The sequence below is a fragment of the Eriocheir sinensis genome, chromosome 57, assembly GCF_024679095.1.
Source record: "Eriocheir sinensis breed Jianghai 21 chromosome 57, ASM2467909v1, whole genome shotgun sequence".
Classification (NCBI taxonomy): domain Eukaryota; kingdom Metazoa; phylum Arthropoda; class Malacostraca; order Decapoda; family Varunidae; genus Eriocheir; species Eriocheir sinensis.
Genome location: NC_066565.1, coordinates 2,733,189 through 2,755,688, shown reverse-complemented (window position 1 = coordinate 2,755,688; position 22,500 = coordinate 2,733,189). Strand labels below are relative to the sequence as shown.

The window sequence follows — 22,500 nt, the reverse complement described above, 5'->3', positions numbered from 1 at the left end:
TTGTTTCTGTCTCTCATTTCCCTACTGCCTCATCTTCCTACCTGGGACATATTAAGGACACTGTCAATATCTTTATCATTTCTCTTCTTACTTGTACAATAATTCTGTCAGTCTGGGATCATTGGGCACATTGTATCCTTAGTCTTGTTTCTGTCTCATTTCCCTACTGCTTCATTTTCCTACCTGGGACATATTAAGGACACTGTCAATATCTATCATTCCTCTTCATCCATGTACAATAATTCTGTCAGCCTGGGATCATTGGGCACATTGTATCCTTAGTCTTGTTTCTGTCTCTCATTTCCCTACTGCCTCATTTTCCTACCTGGGACATATTAAGGACACTGTCAATATCTTTATCATTTCTCTTCTTACTTGTACAATAATTCTGTCAGTCTGGGATCATTATTGGGCACATTGTATTATTCTATTCTTGTCTCATTTTCCTACCTGGGACATATTAAGGACTGTCAATATCTATTTAATTTCTCCTCATCCATGTAGTGAAATCTCTCTTCTGTCTGTCTTCAATAATTCTGTCAGTCTGGGATCATTGGGCACATTGTATCCTTATTCTTGTTTCTGTCTCTCATTTCCCTACTGCTTCGTTTTCCTACCTGGGACATATTAAGGACTGTCAATATCTTTTTAATTTCTCCTCATCCATGTAGTGAAATCTCTCTTCTGTCAGTCTAAGGATCATTGGGCACATTGTCTTCTCAGTCTTATTTCTGTCTCTTCATTGTAGTCTGTTCACTTAAGTCCGACCCAAGCTGACAACATAAGCCTAAGCGTGTTTCCAAGCTGAGTGCTGATTGGCTACTGCTTTGGCTTCCAAGTTTTCTTTAACCTCTGTTTGTGTTCATCTCACGCAGCACTTTCTGCTAATCTGCACTGTGCTTACTAACACGCTTAGGTTTATGTTGTCAGCTTGGGGCAGACTTAAGTGAACAGGCTATAGTAAGGGCATTGTTCCTCCAACCCAGGGCAGATTAAAAAGTTGGGCAGCACAGGAGTGAAAGAATGAGGATGCTGGTGAACTCTTGCATCAGGAATATGGACAACACAAATCAAGGCTGCTCATCAGTTTTTAGGGGTGAAAGAATGAGGATGCTGGTGAACTCTTGCACTAGGAATATGGACGACACAAATCAAGGCTGCTCATCAGTTTTTAGGGGTGAAAGAATGAGGATGCTGGTGAACTCTTGCACTAGGAATATGGACAACACAAATCAAGGCTGCTCATCAGTTTTTAGGGGTGAAAGAATGAGGATGCTGGTGAACTCTTGCACTAGGAATATGGTCAACACAAATCAAGGCTGCTCATCAGTTTTTAGGGGTGAAAGAATGTGGATGCTGGTGAACTCTTGCACTAGGAATATGGATGACACAAATCAAGGCCGCTCATCAGTTTTTAGGGGTGAAAGAATGAGGATGCTGGTGAACTCTTGCATTAGGAATATGGTCAACACAAATCAAGGCTGCTCATCAGTTTTTAGGGGTGAAAGAATGAGGATGCTGGTGAACTCTTGCATTAGGAATATGGACAACACAAATCAAGGCTGCTCATCAGTTTCTTAGGGGTGAAAGAGTGAGGATGCTGGTGAACTCTTGCATTAGGAATATGGACGACACAAATCAGTTTCCTCGTCATGAAGCTAAGTGTCTCTGTCTGTCAGCTGATTGTAAGACATCGAAGCCAGTGTCCGTTTCTTCTTCATCGCTGCTTGTCATCATCTCTACGTCATAACCACTGTCAATTTCTCTCTATTTCTTTTTCTCTTAATTTCTTGGTCAAAACCGCCAACAGTTTCTTCATCTTTTTCAATGTCTCTTTTTCATCATCTCTGCGTCTCCTCATTTCTTCATATTATTTCATCATCACAGCCACTCAGTTTCTTCATTTCTTCATCATTTTTTTATCTTCTTTTTCTTCGGCCATGTAGCGAAAAGTGTGTATGTCTGTCAGGAGCTTCAAGTCTTTCCCTGCTATCTCAGTCATATCCTTTTCTGGTGACAAGTTATCCTGCTCCAGTGCTCTCAGGTCCTCCTCCTCCCTCCTCACTTCTCTGATTCATCTATTTCCTGTTCAGTGATTAACAGCCTCATATATACTACCTCTACCCATTTTCCGATAATATTTTGCTTTATATTTTCCATTGAATTTGATCTCCCACTCTCTTGGTTCAATTTGTAGATTAAGACCCATACTCGCAAGCATTTCAGAGCTCACACACCCACATTTGACAAGGCTTTGGTGGAGGTTGTGTTGGTATGTCCATGGGTAGTGTTATGAGCCTGGTGATAGATTGACAAGGCTTTGGTGGAGGTTGTGTTAGTGTGTCCATGGGTAGTGTTATGAGCCTGGTGATAGATTGACAAGGCTTTGGTAGAGGTTGTGTTAGTATGTCCATGGGTAGTGTTATGAGCCTGGTGATAGTTTGACAAGGCTTTGGTGGAGGTTGTGTTAGTATGTCCATGGGTAGTGTTATGAGCCTGGTGATAGTTTGACAAGGCTTTGGTGGAGGTTGTGTTAGTATGTCCATGGGTAGTGTTACGAGCCTGGTGATAGTTTGACAAGGCTTTGGTGGAGGTTGTGTTAGTATGTCCATGGGTAGTGTTATGAGCCTGGTGATAGATTGACAAGGCTTTGGTGGAGGTTGTGTTAGTATGTCCATGGGTAGTGTTATGAGCCTGGTGATAGTTTGACAAGGCTTTGGTGGAGGTTGTGTTAGTGTGTCCATGGGTAGTGTTATGAGCCTAGTGATAGATTGACAAGGCTTCTGCACCTTGGACGTGAACACTCTTGACAACCTGACTAACCTCTTCTGTGGCCTTGGTAAATTGTTGTTATGAGATTCGAAAGCATTGAGAATACTGGGTTTTGTCGGGGTCCTCCTCCACCAATTTACAATCCCCCACTGCCCCGACTTTCATTACAATTCATGCCTCTGTCATGCGTGTGAATACCAAGTTGTAGTGTGCAGGCCTGAGCTGTTTGTTGTGTGCTGTCTCCTTGTTTACAAATGTCCAGCCTTTCTTTTAATATGTGAACTCAATTTCCTGGTATCACTTCTACCTTTAATCCATTCTAAGCATCTATGGCTGTGTGGGAAGCTTTACTTTACTGTGTGTGTTTGATTTTGCTTGGCTTCTCAAAATCAATATATCTGAGTCTTCTTCCCTTTCTCTCTTCTAGTACTATATCCATGTTTGCTGCCCTTCTGAACTTGTTTACTACATGTCTACACCTGTCCTGTGTCCTCTGAGCTTAACCCTATGCTGTCCAGATCCCTAATGCAAGAGTTGACCTGCATCTTCACTGTTTCATACCTGTGCTGTCCATAATCCTAATGCAAGAGTTGACCAGTGTCTTCATTCTTTTGTCCCGGTGCTGTCCAACTTCCTAATGCAAGAGTTCACCAGCATCCTCATTCTTTCATCCCTGTGCTGTCCAAATTCCTAATGCAAGAGTTAACTAGCATCTTCATTCTTTCATTCCTTTGCTGTCCAGATTCCTAATGCAAGAGTTAACCAGCATCTTCATTCTTTCATTCCTTTGCTGTCCAGATTTCAATTGCAAGAGTTCACCAGCTTCCTCATTCTTTCATCCCTTTGCTGTCCAACTTCCTAATGCAAGAGTTCATCAGCTTCATTCTTTTATGCCTGTGCTGTCCAACTTCCTAATGCAAGAGTTCACCAGTATCCTCATTCTCTCATCCCTGTGCTGTGTAACTTTCTAATGCAAGAGTTAACCAGTATCTTAGTTTTTTCATCCCTATTCTGTCCAAATTCCTTATGCAAGATTAATCAGCATCTTAGTTCTTTCATCCCTATGCCGTCCAATTTCCTAATGCAAGAAACTACCAGCATCTTCATTCTGTCATCCCTGATCTGTCCAACTTTCAAATGCAAGAGTTAACCAGTATCCTCATTCTTTCATCCCTGTGCTGTGCAACTTCTTAATGCAAGAGTTCATGAGCTTCATTCTTTTATGCTTGTGCTGTCCAACTTCCTAATGCAAGAGTTCACCAGTATCCTCATTCTTTCATCCCTGTGCTGTCCAACTTCCTTATTCAAGATTAATCAGCATCTTAGTTCTTTCATCCCTATGCTGTCCAATTTCCTAATGCAAGAAACTACCAGCATCTTCATTCTGTCATCCCTAATCTGTCCAACTTTCAAATGCAAGAGTTAACCAGTATCCTCATTCTTTCATCCCTGTGCTGTCCAACTTCCTAATGCAAGAGTTGACCAGCATCCTCATTCTTTTATTCCTATGCCAATCCAGATCCCTAATGCAAGAGCTAACCATTATTCTCATTCTTTCATCCTTGTGCTGTCCAGCTTTCTAATGCATGAGTTAACAAGCATCTTAATTCTTTTATCTCTTTTTCTGTACAGATTCATAATGCAAGAGTTCACCAGCATCCTCACTCTTTCAACCCTGGAGCATCCTTCCTTCCTTCGTCTGTATCTCCACTTTCCTATGACATGAACGCTTGCAAATTAATTTATTGGATCACACTAACACCAGACAGAGGACCAGGTGGAGAGGTGGAATTAGAACCTTTGTCAGAGCAGGATGGAGAACACTAACACCACACAGAGGACCAGGTGGAGAGGTGGAATTAGAACCTTTACCGGGGCAGGATGGAGTACACTAACACCACACAGAGGACCAGGTGGAGAGGTGGAATTAGAACCTTTACCAGGGCAGGATGGAGTACACTAACACCAGACAGAGGACCAGGTGGAGAGGTGGAATTAGAACCTTTGCCTGAGCAGGATGGATCACACTAACACCAGACAGAGAACCAGGTGGAGAGGTGGAATTAGAACCTTTGTCAGAGCAGGATGGAGTACACTAACACCAGACAGAGGACCAGGTGGAGAGGTGGAATTAGAACCTTTGTCAGAGCAGGATGGAGTACACTAACACCACACAGAGGACCAGGTGGAGAGGTGGAATTAGAACCTTTGTCAGAGCAGGATGGAGAACACTAACACCAGACAGAGGACCAGGTGGAGAGGTGGAATTAGAACCTTTGCCTGAGCAGGATGGATCACACTAACACCAGACAGAGGACCAGGTGGAGAGGTGGAATTAGAACCTTTGTCAGAGCAGGATGGAGTACACTAACACCAGACAGAGGACCAGGTGGAGGATGTTGGGAAAGGCCTCTATTCTGCAGTGGACTAGTAATTAGATAATGATGATGAAATGTTTCCTGTAATAGAACGAAACTTTGTAGATACGTATTTGAAAACCCGATTGTATTTTATATTGGTACCGTAATTGTATTGATGTATTTGTTTATTTATTTATTTATTTATTGTTATTCTTAGCATTTTTTAGCATACTTATTCATAGCATTCAGCGCAGTAGCCATATTTTTGTTATATTACTGAAAACTTGTGTGACCTATGACTGTGTGTGTGTGTGTGTGTGTGTGTGTGTGTGTGTGTTGCAGTTCAAGTCTTATACAGTCTATCTTTGTATTCACTCATATCCCTCATTAGACCTTATCACAATTATTATTATTATTATTATTATTATTATTATTATTATTATTATTATTATTATCTTTTTCTTCCGTGTCTAATTTCCCTCTTCCTCTTTTTCAGCTTTTCATTAATTTATCAAGCTTCTTTTCTTCCATCTATATTATCCTTGCTTATTTTTTTCCTTTTTCTTAATCTTTTTTTTCTGTTTACTTATTTATAATCATCAGTATTTATATTTTCTCTCCTCCTTCTGTCATCCACTTCTTCTTTCTTCTTTATTTTTCATCTTTATCTTCTCTGTTTCATGTGTTTGTATATAATAATAACAATAATAATAATAATAATAATAATAATCATATCAGTATCCTCATTATTGCATCCTTGTGCTGTCCTAAATCCTGATGCAAGAGTTAACCACCATCTCAGTTCTTTCATCCCTGTCCTGCACAACTTTCTAATCCTGCAATCCCTTCCTCATATAATTTGTCTGTTATTTCTTCATCTGTTTATCATCCTTCCTTTTTGAATTATTTTGCTATTTCTTTATTGTTTTCTCATTCTCTTTCCTTATAGAGTTTCTTTATATTTTTTGTTTTATGTTATTTCTTCTTCTGTTTATCATTTTTTCTTTCTTTCCTTCTATATTTTTTTCATATTTTTTGTCTATGTTATTTCTTCCTTTTTATAATTTTTTTTTTTCCTCTAGATTTTCTTTATATTTTTTGTTTTATGTTATTTCTTCATCTTTATCATTTTTTCTTTCTTTCCTTTATTTTTTTCATATTTTTTGTCTTATTTCTTCCTCTCTTTTTCTTTTCTTCCTTTTATTGTTTGTTTTCTGATCCTCTTTCCTTGTAGAGTTTCTTTATATATTTTGTCTATGTTATTTCTTCCTCTGTTTTTCATTTTTTCTTTCTTTCTACATTTTCTTAATATTTTTGTCTGTTATTTCTTCCTCTCTTTTTCATTTCTTCCTTTTATTGTCTTCTCATCCTCTTTCCTTGTAGAGTTTCTTTATATATTTTGTCTTATTTCTTCCTCTGTTTTTCATTTTTTCTTTCTATCCTACATTTTCTTAATATTTTTGTCTGTTATTTCTTCCTCTTTTTCATTTCTTCCTTTTATTGTCTTTTCTCATCCTCTTTCCTTCTAAATCTTCTTCATATCTTTTGTCTTATTTCTTCTTCCTGTGTCATTCTTCCCTTTATTGTCTTTTCTCTCATTCTCTTTCCTTCAAGATTTCCTTCATATTTTTCGTCCACTGTTTTCTTGCTATTTTCGATCTATTTCTCTCATTCTTTGTTTTTTTCTTTATTTCTTTTTCTTCTTGATTATTGTCTGTTCTTTCATTCTTCCTCTTTCTATTTGTTTCTTTTCATTTTCTTCCTCCACTTTTTTCTTATTTTTTATTTTCATTTTTTTATATTCTTCCTCTTTATTTTGTTTTCTTTTTCTCCTTCATTCTTCTTTCCATTCTTATTCTTTTCTTAACAATATTTCTTCTATGTCAACTTTTATTCCATTCTTCCTCTTTATTATTATTTTGGTAGTGTTTGCCTTTCCTCTTCCTCTTCTTCTTCCTCTTTCTTCATTTTCCTCTTTCTTCTTCCTCCTTTTTCTTTATCAACTTCCTCTTTCTTCTTAATCTTCTTTCCTCTTCCTCTTATTTCTTTCTTCTTCCTCTTTTTCCTCGTTTTCTTCCTCTTGTCCTCTTTTTCTTCCTCTCTTCTTCCTTTTCTTCTCCTTCATTGTCCATTTCGTACATTCATCTCCGTGTGTGTGTGTGTGTGTGTGTGTGTGTGTGTGTGTTTTGAGTGCATATACCTACAAAGAAAAAAAAAAAAGAGGAGAGAAGAACTGACAAGAGTGAAAAGAAAGTAGATATTTGGAGGTAGAGAGGAAGGAAAGAGAATGGGAGAGAAAGAAGGGAAGAGGGAGGATGGGAAGGAAGGGACAAAGGGGGAGGGAAAATGTTTGATAAAGAAGGAGGAGAGGAAAGGAAGGAGAGAGGAGAGAAAATGTATAATTGGAGGAAGGAGGAAAGTAGAAAGGGAGGAGGAGGAGGGAAAAGAGGGGAAGGGTATTGCTCTCTCTCTCTCTCTCTCTCTCTCTCTCTCTCTCTCTCTCTCTCTCTCTCTCTCTCTCTCTCTCTCTCTCATGTCACCTGTCAAACATTCATCTACCTTTTGCTAAGTGTCAACAGCTGATTCTCTCTCTCTCTCTCTCTCTCTCTCTCTCTCTCTCTCTCTCTCTCTCTCTCTCTCTCTCTCATGTGTTTTGTTTATTTTTTTATTTTTTTGTGTATTTCGTGTGTGTGTGTGTGTGTGTGTGTGTGTGTGTGTGTGTGTGTGTGTGTGTGTGTAACTGTATTCTGTGTCTGTTTTGTATTCTACCCTTTGTCTGTGTGTGTGTGTGTGTGTGTGTGTGTACGTACGTGTGTGTGTGTGTGTGTGTGTGTACTGAGGCAGGGACTTTAGTATTATGGTTCTCTCTCTCTCTCTCTCTCTCTCTCTCTCTCTCTCTCTCTCTCTCTCTCTCTCTCTCTTCCTTAATTGCCTCTCATACTGTTTGTTTTCCCTCCTCCTCCTCCTCTTCCTCCTCCTCCTCCTCCTCCTCCTCCATTTTCTTTCCCATCTTCCTTTTCTTTCTTCTCTGTCCATCCATCATCCATTTTTTTCCTCCTCCTCCTCTTCCTCCTCCTCCTTTATCAGATTGGCTTTTCTCTCCCTCCTTTATTTATTTCTTCCTTCCTTTCTTCCTTATTCCTTTCCTTCCTTTCTCTTCCTCCTCTTCTGTATTTTTCTTCACCCTATTTACCTTCCTTTTCTTCCTCCTCCTCTTCATTTCGTTCCTTTATTTTCTTCCTTTCTTCTTTCCTTCATTTTCTTCTTCCTATTTTGTTTATTTTCTCCTTTTTCCCTCATTTTCTTCATATTCCTTCCTTGTTTCTTCTTTCTTGTCTTCCTCTTCCTTCCCTCCTTCCTTTGTTTAATTCTTCACTCCCTTTTCTTCGCTGTCTTCTCCATATTGCTATTTCCTCCTCCTTTGTCTTCTGTTCCTCTCTGGTTATTTATTTTTTCTTCCTTTTCTTCTTCCTCTTTCGTGCTAATGACCTTCCTCTTCCCTTGTGTCCCTTCCTCTCCTTTCTTCTTTTTCTTCCTCTTATTGTCTTCATTTCTTCCTCTCCTTGTCTTCTTTGTATGCTTAATTGTCTTCCTGTTTTCTTCCTTTTTCTTATTTGTTCCTTTCTTCCTTTTCTTCCTCTTATTCTCTTCTTTTCTTCCTCTCCTTGTCTCTTCCTCTTTGCATGCTAAATTGTCTTCTTCCTTTCTTCCTTATTCTTATTTGCCTTTTTCTTCTAATATTTTTCTTCCTTTCATTTTCTCCATTTTCTTCCTTCTTCCATCGATTTTTTCTTTCTTTTCTTTCTGTCTTCATTTTTCTTCTTTCTTCTTTGCTTCCTATTCCTCTTTTTTCTTTTAATTTCTTCTTCCTCTCTTTCTTGTCTTCATCCCCTCTTTATTTTCTTCATTTTTCCTTCATTTTCTCTTCGTCTTCTCATCTACTTCATTTCTTTTTCTTCCTATTTTTCTTCCTTCTGATCGTTTTTGCTTTCCTTTTGTTTTCATTTTCTTCATTTTTTCCTTTCCTGTCCTCTCCGTCTTTTAAATTTCTTCATTTCTTTCTCTTCTTATTTATTTTGCTTTTTTCTTCCTTTTTCTGTATTTTCTCTTTTCCTCTTCGCCTTCTCCTTTTCTTCATTTCTTTTTCTTCCTCTTTTTCTTCCTTCTGGTCGTCTTTACCTTCCTTTCTTTTGTTTTTATTTTTATTTTCTTCCTTTTTCTTCCCTTTTCTCGTCTTTTCATTTTCTTCATTTCTTTTTCTGATTTTTCTTCCTTCTGGTCGTCTTTGTCTTCCTTTCTTTCTTTTTTTATTTTCTTCCATTTTCCTTTTCTTATTTTTCTTCTTATCTTTCTTCGTTGTTCTTATTCTGTCTTCTTTCTGTTTCTTCCTTTCTTTGTCTTCCTCTTCTTCCCTTGTCTTCCTTCCTTCCTGCCTTTGTCTTCCTCTTGCTTTCTTTGTCTTCCTCTTTGTTAAATGTTTACTCTCCCTCTTCCCTGCCAAAGGTCTCTCTCTCTCTCTCTCTCTCTCTCTCTCTCTCTCTCTCTCTCTCTCTCTCTCCTCCTCCTCCTCCTCCTCCTCCTCCTTCCCTCCCTCAGGTCGTAATATCTAATTATTCTCTCTCTCTCTCTCTCTCTCTCTCTCTCTCTCTCTCTCTCTCTCTCTCTCTCTCTCTCATTATTACCCGCATTTCCTTTAGTTTCTCTCTCTCTCTCTCTCTCTCTCTCTCTCTCTCTCTCTCTCTCTCTCTCTCTCTCCGTTCCCTCCTCCCTCTCTCTCTCTCTCGTTCCCTCCTCCCCCTCCCTTCCTCCTACTCCTCCTCCTTCCTGCATCTCTTATCAGTCCTCTTCCTCCTCCTCCTCCCGTAATCCCTCCCCTTCATTTTCCTCTCTCTCTCTCTCTCTCTCTCTCTCTCTCTCTCTCTCTCTCTCTCTCTCTCTCTCTGTTATTTCCTGTCTTATTTACTTATTTTTCCTAAGGTGTGTGTGTGTGTGTGTGTGTGTGGCTTCCTGTCTGGCCTGTGTGTGTATGTGTGTACGCACGTTTATGTGTACGTAGAGTTAAGCCAAAGCCTGTGTGTGTGTGTGTGTGTGTGTGTGTGACCTTGACATGCTTGTGTGTGTGTGTGTGTGTGTGTGTGTGTGTGTGTGTGTGTGTGTGTGTGTGTATACTTTTGTCTTACATGTACGTTTCTTCTTTTATCTTTCCTTTTCTTTCTTAAATGCATCACAATATAAGAAGAGGAACAAGGAAAGAAATATAGAAAGGAAATGAGGAATGAAGGAATATTAGTAACGGAAGAGGAGATAGAAAATAAAGAAGAGGAGGAGGAGGAGGAAGAAAATAAATGGGAGAAGGAGAGGTAGACAACAGGAAATAAAGATAGGAAGCAAGGAAATAAGGAGAGTACGAATAGTGGGAACAGAAGAGAAGATAGAAAAAAAAAGAGGAGGAAGAGAAATGGGAGAAGGAGAGGTAGACAACAGGAAATTAATATAGGAAGCAAGGAAATAAGGAGAGGAGAAATAGAAGAAACAAGAGGAGATAGAAGAAGAGGAAGAGGAGGAGAAGAAAGAGAACAGAGGAAATATAAATAGGAAGCAAGAGAATGAGGAGGAGGAAGAGAAATGGGAGAAAGAGAGGCAGACAACAGGAAATTAATATAGGAAGCAAGGAAATAAGGAGAGGATAAATAGAAGAAACAGAAGAGGAGATAGACGAAGAGGAAGAGGAGAAGAATGGCAGTAGAAAGAGAACAGAGGAAATAAAGATAGGAAGCAAGGAAATGAGGAGAGAGGAGGAACAGTAGAAACAGAAGAGGAGATAGAAGAAGAGGAAGAGGAGGAGAAAGGGAACAGAGGAAATATAAATAAGAAGCAAGAGAATGAGAAGGAAGAGGAGGAGGAGGAAGAGAAATGGGAGAAAAGGAGGTAGACGACAGGAAATTAATATAGGAAGCAAGGAAATGAGGAGAGAGGAGGAACAGTAGAAACAGAAGAGGAGATAGAAGAAGAGGAAGAGGAGAAGAAAGGGAACAGAGGAAATATAAATAAGAAGCAAGAGAATGAGAAGGAAGAGGAGGAGGAAGAGAAATGGGAGAAAAGGAGGTAGACGACAGGAAATTAATATAGGAAGCAAGGAAATGAGGAGAGAGGAGGAACAGTAGAAACAGAAGAGGAGATAGAAGAAGAGGAATAGAAAGAGAACAGAGGAAATAAAGATAGGAAGCAAGGAAATGAGGAGAGAGGAGGAACAGTAGAAACAGAAGAGGAGATAGAAGAAGAGGAAGAGGAGGAGAAGAAAGGGAACAGAGGAAATATAAATAAGAAGCAAGAGAATGAGGAGAAGGAAGAGGAGGAGGAGGAAGAGAAGAAATGGCATTTAGATATTAACGAAACACAGTACAACGACCTAGCCCTGAGGAGGAGGAGGAAGAAGAAGAGGAGGAGGAGGAGGAGGAGGAGGGGAAGACATCGAGTGGACAAATTTAGATATGCCCATTTTTATTATTTTTTTTTTGTACTTTTCCTTTTTTTTTTATTTTACTGGTGGGGGTGATGGAGGGGGGTGTAGGGGGGTCTTTCTCCCCTCCCCCTTCCTCCCCCTCCCCCCTCTTCCTCCCACCACGAGAAGGGAATTAAAGAGTAACTGTGGATATGGTAACACTGCACGTCTCTCTCTCTCTCTCTCTCTCTCTCTCTCTCTCTCTCTCCTAATGTCTGAGAAGGGTCGTGTGTGTGTGTGTGTGTGTGTGTGTGTGTGTGTGTGTGTGTGTAACGTACATACATACCGGTGTGTGTGTGTCTGTGTGTGTGTGTGTGTGTGTGTGTGTGTGTGTTCGGGTAATAGTAAGGGACTCTCTCTCTCTCTCTCTCTCTCTCTCTCTCTCTCTCTCTCTTGGGTTGTGAATGGAGGTGGGGGGTTAGAAAGAGAGAGAGAAGAAGAGAGAGAGAGAGAGTTGTAGGTCGTTGTGTAGTGTGTGTGAGAGAGAGAGAGAGAGAGGAGAGAGAGGTAGGGAGAAAAGTGGGGGGGAAGGAAGAACGGCCCAGCAACCTCTCTCTCTCTCTCTCTCTCTCTCTCTCTCTCTCTCTCTCTCTCTCTCTCTCTCTCTCTCATTTGTCGGTTACTGTAGAATAGTGAACTCTAAACTCTCTCTCTCTCTCTCTCTCTCTCTCTCTCTCTCTCTCTCTCTCTCTCTCTCTGACGCGCGCGTGTGTGTGTGTGTGTGTGTGTGTGTGTGTGTGTGTGTACGGTCAGAGGGAGGGGCTGTGTGTGTGTGTGTGTGTGCACCAGCTAAACGTGTGTGCGTGTGTGTACGTAAAGTGTACATGTGTGTGTGTGTGTGTGTGTGTGTGTGTGTGTGTGTGTGTGTGTGTGTGTGTGTGTGTGTGTGTGTCCACGTGGTCACCCCCATTTTGCCTCCTCCCCTTTCCCCCTCTCCCTTCCTCCTCCTCTTCCTCCTCCTCCTCCTCCTCCTCCTCTTGCATGACTTTGAACTGGGTCAGCGCATGAGAGGGAGGGGAAGAGGGGGGAGGGGGTGATCCGCTATCTTCCCCTCCTCCTCTTCCTCTTCCTCCTCTTCTTCTTCCCTTTCTCATTATTCTCCTTCCATCTCTACATCTTCCCTTCTTCCTTCCCTTATCTCTCTTATCTTCCTCTTTTCCTTCCTCTTCCCTTCTCTTCCTCTCCCTCTTCACCATTCCTTCCTGTCTTCCTTCCCTTCCTCTTTCTTTATCTCCTCCTCTTCCTCTTTCTCCTCGTCATCTTATCCTTTTTTCCCACGTCCTCCTCCTCCTCCTCCTCCTCTCTGCTCCTCCTCCTCCTCCTCCTCTGCTCCTCCTCCTCCTCCTCCCTCCAGGTGGGTTGCTGTTATTAAGCCACCTGGTCACCCTCCTCCTCCCCCTCCTCCCCTCTTCTTCCTCCTCCTCCTCCTCCTCCTCCTCCTCCTCCCTCCCTCCCTATCTTCTTCCCTCCGTTTCTTTTCTAACCTTATTCCCTTCCTTCTCTCCCCTTCCTCCTTTTTTTTTCTTCCTCTTCCCTTCTTCCTCTTCTTCACTTCTCTCCTCCTCCATTCCCTCCGTTCCTCCTCCTTCATTTCCCTCTCCTCCTCCTCCTCCCCCTCCCTTATCTTCCCTCCTCTTCCCTTCCTCCCTTCTTGACACACACGAGAGAGAGAGAGAGAGAGAGAGAGAGAGAGAGAGAGAGAGAGAGAGAGAGAGAGAGAATACGGGAGGGTTGGCAAGCTTGGTGACGGTTGTTGGAGGAGTGGTGTGCCTCTCTCTCTCTCTCTCTCTCTCTCTCTCTCTCCAGCTGCCTCGCGTTCAAAATGTGATTGATTTTTACTGTATGTGGTGACCTTTCTCTCTCTCTCTCTCTCTCTCTCTCTCTCTCTCTCTCTCTCTCTCTCTCTCTCTCTCTTATCCATTATTTCCCTTCCTTCCTCTCCTTTACTTCTTTCCTTCTCTCCCTTTCTGCCCTTCCTCCAATATCTCCTCCCTTTCTTCCCTCCTCCTCCTCCTCCTCCTCCTCCCTAATCTCCCCTTACATTCTTTCCTTCTTACCTCCCTTTCTCTTCCTGTCCCTAGTTATCTCTCCTTCTCCTCCTCCTTCTCCTCCTCTTACATTCCTCCCCTATCTCTCTTCCCTTCCTCTCCCTCTCTCCACACAATCTACCTACTCTCCCACTCTTCTCCCTCCTCTTCCTCTCCCTTTTTCTCTTTCCTTCCTTCTTTTCTTGTCTTACTTTTATCTTTTCCCTTCTCTTCTCCCTCCTCTTCCCTTCTTCCTTTTTTCTCTCCTTCCTTCCCTTCCTCCCTTTTCTCTCCTTCCTTCCCTTTCTTTCTTTTTCTCTCCTTCCTTCCCTTCCTCCCTTTTCTCTCGTCTTTTATCTTCTCTTGCCTTCCTCTTCCTCCTCTTCTTCCTCTTTGTTTTCCTCTTCCTCCCGTACCCTCTTTCCTTTCCTTCTCTCTCTCTCTCTCTCTCTCTCTCTCTCTCTCTCTCTCTCTCTCTCTCTCTCTCTCTCTCTCTGGACCCATTTTTTCCTCCTCCTCCTCCTCCTCCTCCTTATTACAGTCTTCTCCCACGACCCTGCCCTCTCCTCCTCCTCCTCCTCCTTTTCTTCCCTTTCCTTCTCAGTATCTTCCCCCATCTTTACTTCAATACCTTCTACTACTACTACTACTACTACTACTACTACTACTACTACTACTACTACCACTACTACTACTATTACTATTACTACGATTATTCAACTTATTTGTATATTTGTGGTTTATTGATATTGTTAAATGATTGTTGTTGGGAAATGTGTGTGTGTGTGTGTGTGTGTGTGTGTGTGTGTGTGTGTGTGTGTGTGTGTGTGTGTGTGTGTGTGTGTGTTGCAAGCACGTGTCTGTTTGGCATGTATGATAAACAAATGGTAATGTTGATTATTATTATTATTATTATTATTATTATTATTATTATTATTATTATTATTGGTCGTTAGAGATAAGGACTGTGTGTGTTTGTACGTGTGTGTGTGTGTGTGTGTGTGTGTGTGTGTGTGTGACGATATTGAAAGGACCGGAAGCAGTGGAGATTACATTATTATTATTATTATTATTATCATTATTATTACTATTATTATTGTGATAGATGCATATATTGTGTGCTTGTAAAATATGTATGTGTATATATCAGTGTGCTGTGTGTGTGTGTGTGTGTGTGTGTGTGTGTGTGTGCGAAACACCTGGACAAACACTCAACTAGGTAAATAGGAGACTAGCACCAGGTGAACACACACACACACACACACACACACACACAGAAGGTGACTGCTTGATCGATATAACTAGAAAATAGATCAAATTAGACTAAACGATGGAGTGTGACGGAGAAAGATATTGAAAGGGAAACAAACCGAACACACACACACACACACACACACACACACACACACACACACACACAGAAAAGGTGACTGCTTGATTGATATAAATAGAAAATAGATAAAACTAGAATTAATGAAGAGTGTGAGAAAGATGAAAGGTAAACAAACCGAATACAGTAAAAAAAAAAAAGTAATATTAATCATCACTTCCTCCATATCGTCGTCACCTCTTCATCATCGTCATCACCTTCTACATGATCATCGTCGTGGTCAGAAGCGGAGAGGGAGAAGCTGTAGCGATTATGTAGGCCGTGTGCCGTTTCCTCTCATAAGCGTATGGCTTTTCCCCTCTGATTCTGCCCCCTCGCTGCCCAGACCAAGCCCAAGGACCGTCACCCAGACCCAGACCAAGAACCGTCGCCGTCCAGACCCAGACCAAGGAGAGGATCGTCGCCGTCTGACTCCTTCGTTTTGTGACCTAGCTTGAAATCGCTGTATAGGTTCGTCTCCCCTTTATCCCAGACCCAGACCAAGGAGAGGATCGTCGCCGCCTGACTCCTTCGTTTTGTGACCTAGCTTGAAATCGCTGTATAGGTTCGTCTCCCCTTTATCCCAGACCCAGACCAAGGAGAGGATCGTCGCCGCGTCTTGACCTCCTTCTTTAGCTGACCTAGCTTGGAAATCGCTGTTCGCCCAGACCCAGACCAAGGAGAGGATCGTTTATCCCAGACCCAGACCAAGGAGGATCGTCGCCGCCCAGACCGAGACCAAGACAAGTTGCCGATACAAAGGCCTGGCAGGGGAGAAATCTCAAGCCACCTGTGACATCAAGATCAAGATTGCCCACCCCGAGACCAAAATAGTTGTTGCCCTGACCCAGACCTAAGAAATATAAGAAACGTCGCTGTGCAGACCGAGACCAAGACAAGTTGCCGATACAAAGGCCTGGCAAGGGAGAAATCTCAAGCCGCCTGTGACATCAAGATCAAGATTGCCCACCCCGAGACCAAAATAGTTGTTGCCCTGACCCAGACCTAAGAAATATAAGAAACGTCGCTGCCCAGACCGAGACCAAGACAAGTTGCCGATACAAAGGCCTGGCTGGGGAGAAATCTCAAGCCACCTGTGACATCAAGATCAAGATTGCCCATCCCGAGACCAAAATAGTTGTTACCCAGACCAAGGCTAAGAAATAAACGCCGCAGTCCTGACCGAAACCAAAACAGTCGCTGCCCAGACCGAGACCATCGAAGGAGGCAGAATCAGTCAGTCAGGGTAGGCGGTGGCTGAGTGGTAGCGTGCGGGCCTTGCATTCATTACGCCTTGGACAACGTCGGTTCGAATCCCCACGCTACCACCTGGGATTTTTCAGTCACCGCCGAGTGGCCTAAGACTACCCACATGCTGTCCAGAAGACCATCCATCAACCCGGACTCTAGAAGAAACCGTCCAAGTGAATCAAGGAGTTCCGGGGGGCGGCATGAGCCAAGCATAACTGACGCCACTATAAAAAGTTTGCCTGCGCCATGACGGGCTTGGGTCGACCACCAGGGCCCTGAAGAAATCCTACCGGCGCTATAGGCAGAGATGTAAAAAAAAAAAAAAAAAAAAAAACTAATGCAGTCACTCTACAGAAGAGGGTCGCATTTTAAAACATTCCGTCGCCCAAGTACACATATTTGACAAGGCTTTCGTAGCAGTTGGGGCATTTCCAGTAGTTTTATGACCCTGGTGGTAGTGTGACCCTTCTTCTGTACCGTGAACCTAAAGAAACACTCATAACTCAATCGATCCCCTCTTTGACCTTTAGAAATACTGATGTGAGAAGCGAGTGTGTCTTATGATACCGACCCAAGAGTCACAAATCCATAATGTTCCAGCCCAATTTGTCAACTCGAGTAAAACCTTGAGTCAAACCATCTTGCCCGGAGAGAGCGTGGCAGGCCTGTACTTCCCACCAGTGTTACCAGATAATCGTACTCAGCACACTGTATATTCCTGGTTCTGACCCATAAGTATTGCTAAAGAAGGATCAATAGTCAACGGTTGCAACGAAAACTTTAATAAAATGACGTTATGTGTTGGTACGATAGTTTTGGATCTGTAAATAAGAAGTGAAATGTTCTAAGTACGATAATCTCTGGTAAGGCTGCTTCTCACCCAGGCTGTAATATAAAATGATACAAAATTATATATATTTCCAAGACCATTCCAAGCCCCTGAGACCAGTTTATGCCTATTCGAAGCCCATTCTTAACTATGAAGTGAAGTTTAATCCTATAGTCTTCCTAATATGTCGAGGCCGGGTCCTTTCCTCTCCTCTGGTCTGCCACAAAGTCCCAACTCCTATCTCTTCCTCTCATATGCAAGCTATAGTTAACATATGAGAGGAAAAATAGGTGTTGGGGCTGTGTGGCAGAGCAGGGGAGAAATAGACCCGCGGGAGACAACGCCAAAACGGACTCCACAGTTTGGTTTCACTAGAAGGGTCATATTATAAAGCATTTCACTGCCCAAGAGCACCTATTTGACAAGGCTTTCGTCGGAGTTGTGGGCATTTCCAGGAGTAGTTTTATGACCCCGGTGGTAGTTTGACCCTTCTTCTTTACCGTGAAACTGAAGAAGCACTCATTAGAACGCGACTGACCCCCTCTTTGACCTTTAGAAACAGGTGATGTGAGAAGCGAAAGTGCCATAATACCGGCCTAAATGTGGCACCGTGGCGGGGAGGGAATGACCCGAGGGAGCCAACGCCGAAACGGTCTGGGCAAGATGGTTTTACTAGAGCTTGTATAAACGTTCATTATATAGGCCAACTTAAAATTGTCCAGCCCAACGTTACATTTCCAGCTCAATGTAAGGCTGTCTATATCGGTGACGTTGTCCAAAGGTGACTCGTCCAGCCCACACAGGAATGTTTAGTGGTGTTGATTGTTAATGTGTTGAAGGCTTGGGTCGTAGCGATGGTAGTGTTGTGTGTGTGTGTGTGTGTGTGTGTGTGTGTGTGTGTTAGCTTCCAGTAATTGTCGTTTTGTTGTAGAGAAACGTGTTACCTGTGTATGGAGTATGCATCTCACGTGTGGGGGGGCTCCACTCACACAGCTCTTCTGGACAGAGTGGAGTCTAAGGCTCTTCGTCTCATCAGCTCTCCTCCTCTTACTGACAGCCTTCTACCTCTTAAATTCCGCCGCCATGTTGCTTCTCTTTCTATCTTCTATCGATATTTTCATGCTGACTGCTCTTCTGAACTTGCTAACTGGATGCCTCCCCCTCTCCCGCGGCCCCGCTGCACACGACTATCTACTCATCCTCATCTCTATACTGTCCAAACCCCTTATGCAAGAGTTAACCAGCATCTCCATTCTTTCATCCCCTTCACTGGTAAACTCTGGAACAGCCTTCCTTCGTCTGTATTTCCTCCTGCCTATGACTTGACCTCTTTCAAGAAGAGTGTATCAAGACACCTCTCCACCCGAAATTGACCTCTCTTTTGGCTACTCTTTACTTTTTACTCTTGTGGGAGCGGCGAGTAGCGGGCTTTTTTTTGGTGTGTGTGTGTGTGTGTGTGTGTGTGTGTGTGTGTGTGTGTGTGTGTGTGTGTGTGTGTACTCTTTGTTGCCCTTGAGCCGCATCCTTTGAAGTAGAAAAAAAAACGGGAGGTTGTTACCTTATTATTATTATTATTATTATTATTATTATTATTATTACTATAGCAGTGTTATTGTTAGTGATATGCGCGAGTGATATGTCTGTTGTGTGTGTGTGTGTGTGTGTGTCAGCCTGACTAACCTGTGCCCCGCCTGCCCGCAGGATGACGGCGCCGCGTGCCCCGTGCCGCGCCCCGCGATGCCCCGCCGCCTGACATTATTTATAGCCTAACTTATTGACGATGGAGAACCTGTCGGGGCTGTTCGGTGATGGCGACCTGGGCGACCTGGACCTGGCGGGGGACTCCTTCGGCGGCCCCGCGGGGCCCGCGCCGGTCTCCGCCGCCGACATGGACCTGGGGGGCGGCGCCTTCACCCCGCAGCCCCCTTACGGGACCGGGGGGCCGCCGCCGCCGCAGGGTCCCGCCCATAAGCTAGCCATGGGCGGCGGCCAGCCCCTCTACCCCGGCGGCGGCGGGGGCTACCAGTACCCCGGCGGCCCCGGCCCCCAGCAGCAGCAGCCGCCGCCGCCGCCACAGCCGCCCATCAACCAGTACCAGGGGGGCCAGTACCCCGGGGCCTTCCAGGACCTGTACGGGCAGCCCCAGCCGCCGCCGCCGCCGCCCCAGCAGCAGCAGCAGCAGCGGTGGGCCGGCCAGCCCGACCCCTTCGGCCAGATGTCCCCGACGGCCTACCAGCACCCCGGCCACCCCGGCTACCCCCAGACGGGGCCCCTGCCGCCCTACCAGGGCCCGGGGGCCATGGGCGGCTCTATGCAAGCAAACATTCCACAGAACTACCAGGGCCTGCCCCCCCAGAGCCTGGGACAGGCCTATCCCCCGGGTTCCCAGGCCATGGCCTACCCGACCGGCCCCCCCAGGGCCCCGTACCCTGGGTACGACCCCCAGAGACCAATGGCTTCCAACTCCCCCAGCATGAGCCCCTACCCCGGGGGGCCCCCGGCGCCGGGCCAGCCCCAGTACTCCATGCGGCAGCCCTTCGCGCCGGGCCAGCAGTACACTCAGGGACAAGTTCCTATCGGGGGGCAGCAGCAGCAGCAGCAACAACAACAGCAGCAGCAACAGCAGCACCCCGGCCAGCCCCTGCTGGGGGGCGGGCGCGCCCCGGGGGAGGTGAGTCCGTACCCCGGCGGCCAGGTGCCCAACGGCACGCCCTCGTACCGCACGCCGTTCCCCCAGGCGTCGCCGCAGCTGTCCCCGCACCCCCAGCCGTCGCCGCGGCCCCAGATGTCCCCGATGCCCCGCAGCATGTCCCCGCACCCCCGACCCAGCTCCACCCTGGGCGTGGCCACGCCCGTGTCGTCCCCCGCCGCCCTGCCGCCCACGTCCAGCGCGTCGCCGTCGCCAGCCCTGGGCGGGCCCGCCACCAGCCTGCAGCAGCTGGAGAACATGGTGAAGCCCGGCCGCAACACGCCCACCAGCCAGCGCTGCACCACCCCCACGCAGCCGCTCCACTCCCCGGGCCACTACGCCGCCGCGACCTCGGGCGTGCCCAGCCCCATGGCCGCGCGGCCGCCCATGTCCCCGGGCATGGCCGCGCGGCCCCCCATGGGAACGCCCATGAGTCCCGGCATGGTGGCCAGGCCGCCCATGTCCCCCGGCCTGGGCCCCGGGGGTGTCAGGCCGCCCATGTCCCCCGGCGTGGCGCGGCCCCCGATGTCCCCCGGCCTGGTCCCCGGCGTGGCGCGACCCCCCATGTCCCCCCAGCAGTGGCAGCAGTCCGCACGCTCCCTGGGGCAGCAGCAGCAGCAGCAGGGCTACGTGCAGGGCGGCGGCTACCTGGGGGGCGGGCGCGTGGTGCTGCCCCACAGCCAACATTCGCCGCTGGCCTCCCAGGGGCCGGAGCCTGACAGTATTTGTAGCGTTAGTGACGGTAATGTGACTCCTAGCACCAGTGTTGCCGCCGCGGACGTGCCCGCCACGGCGGCGGCGGCGGGCGGGGGCGTGGGTCCCGGCGAGGGCGTGGGCGTGCAGGTGCAGGCGTCGTCGGGGCCCACCACCACGCACAGCAGCGCCTCGCCCGCCCACCGCCCACCCCACCTCCCAGCACCCACCAACGTGCCTACGAGCTCCAGCCTCACGCCCAACGGCATGATGCCCGGCCCCGCCCACCCCAACGGCATGCCCCTCACGCCCAACGGCATGCCTCCCGCCTCGGGCGCCGGGGCCATGGCCCATCACCCCGCGGGGCCGGGGCCCCAGGGCATGATGAGGTACTCGGGGCCACACCAGGCCTGCGGGCCCTACCCCCAGCAGACCATGGGCCAGCCCGCCTACCGCATGATGGGCCCGTCCTACGGCGCGCCCCACCAGCAGCAGCAGCAGCAGCTGGGCCAGATGATGCCCGGCCAGCGGGCACCCGGAGGCCTGCCCCAGATGCCGCCCGGCCCGGGGCACATGAAGCAGCCACAGCAGCAGCAACAACAACAACAACAACCGTCAGGAGGCCCCGGCACACTACAATCACCACAGCAACCACAACAACAACAACAACAACAACAACAACAACAACAACAGCAGCAGCAGCAGCAGCAGCAGGGCGGGCCTGGCCAGCTGGGTCACCCTGGCCCGGGGCCGATGGGTCTGGGCAGCGGGGGCCCGCTGGGTCACGGAGGCCCCGGGCCGCTGCCGCACGGTCACCCCCAGCTTGGCCAGCACGGCGCGGCGCCGCAGATGGCCTACAGCAGCGCGGGCCAGATGACCCCCACGGGGCCCGGCCAGCTGAGCACGCCCCTCGCGCCGGGCCAGATCCCGCCCCGCCCGCAGATGTCCGGCCCTGTAGGGCAGATGGGCGCCATGGGGCCGCGGCCAGGGATGCACCACCCCCAGGGCGCCATTGGCCCCGGCATGGGCGGCGCCGCGGCCATGGGCATGGGGGGCCCGGGCATGGGCGGCCCCCCCATGGGCACGCACGCCATGCAGCAGCACATGAACCTGACCTTCGAGATACAGAAGTGCCAGCAGCAGCTGCAGCAGCTCTACAAGATGCCCCAGGGCGTGCAGGCACAGCAGAAGGTAAGCCCCCCCCCCCCCCCCACACACACACACCACACACACACACACACACACACACACACTCACCGCCATTTATACTGATAAATATAAAGTCACGGTTTTTATCCTCCTCTCCTGTCCCTCCCTCCCCGCCCCTGGCATCGGCCAGGCTGTGGCGGCGTGATAAGGGCTGCCTCGTCACTGATAAGATACCCGCCACAGCCTCCGCCACGCACACTAACTAACTCAATAACTTCATATTACCCTCCCTCATCACACGACTCATCACACTACTATTACCACTATTTTTATTACCATTAGTATTATTTTAATAATAATTATTACTACTACCAGTAACTAGCAGCAGGTCTCTCTCTCTCTCTCTCTCTCTCTCTCTCTCTCTCTCTCTCTCTCTCTCTCTCTCTCTCTCTCTCTCTCCCCCGATAGTAGCTAACGCCAGGTTCGCTTTTCCTTTTCCAGATTCAAGAACTCCAGCAGCGACTCACTCAACTACAACAACAACAACAACACCCCCAGCAGCAGCACCAACAACAGCAGCAGCATCAACAGCAGCAGCAGCAGCAGCAACAACATCAACAGCAGCAACAACAACAACAACAGCAGCAACAGCAACAACCGCAACAAGCACAACCACAACAAGCAACCCAGCCACAACAACCAACCCAGCCACAACAACCGACCCAGCCACCACAACAACCACAACCACCACAACAGATACAGCAGCAGCAGCACCAGCAACAACAAACCCAGCAGCAACAACAACAACAACAATTACAACACCAGCAACAGCAACAACAACAGCAACAGCAGCAGCAAC

The 22,500-nt window shown here is 46.6% G+C and overlaps 1 protein-coding gene across 1 annotated transcript in view; it reads left to right on the top strand.

Annotated features, from left to right (window-relative positions):
- The window catches only part of LOC126984574 (uncharacterized), a 72,894-nt gene that overhangs the window by 5,577 nt on the left and 44,817 nt on the right, over positions 1 to 22,500 (top strand). Inside the window, exons 2-3 of the mRNA XM_050838316.1 lie at positions 18,812 to 21,683; positions 22,143 to 22,500. The exon at positions 22,143 to 22,500 is cut by the window's right edge and continues 74 nt beyond it. Of these exons, the coding sequence (XP_050694273.1) occupies positions 18,891 to 21,683; positions 22,143 to 22,500 (3,151 nt within the window). The 5' untranslated portion in view covers positions 18,812 to 18,890. The remainder of the gene's footprint in view (positions 1 to 18,811; positions 21,684 to 22,142) is intronic.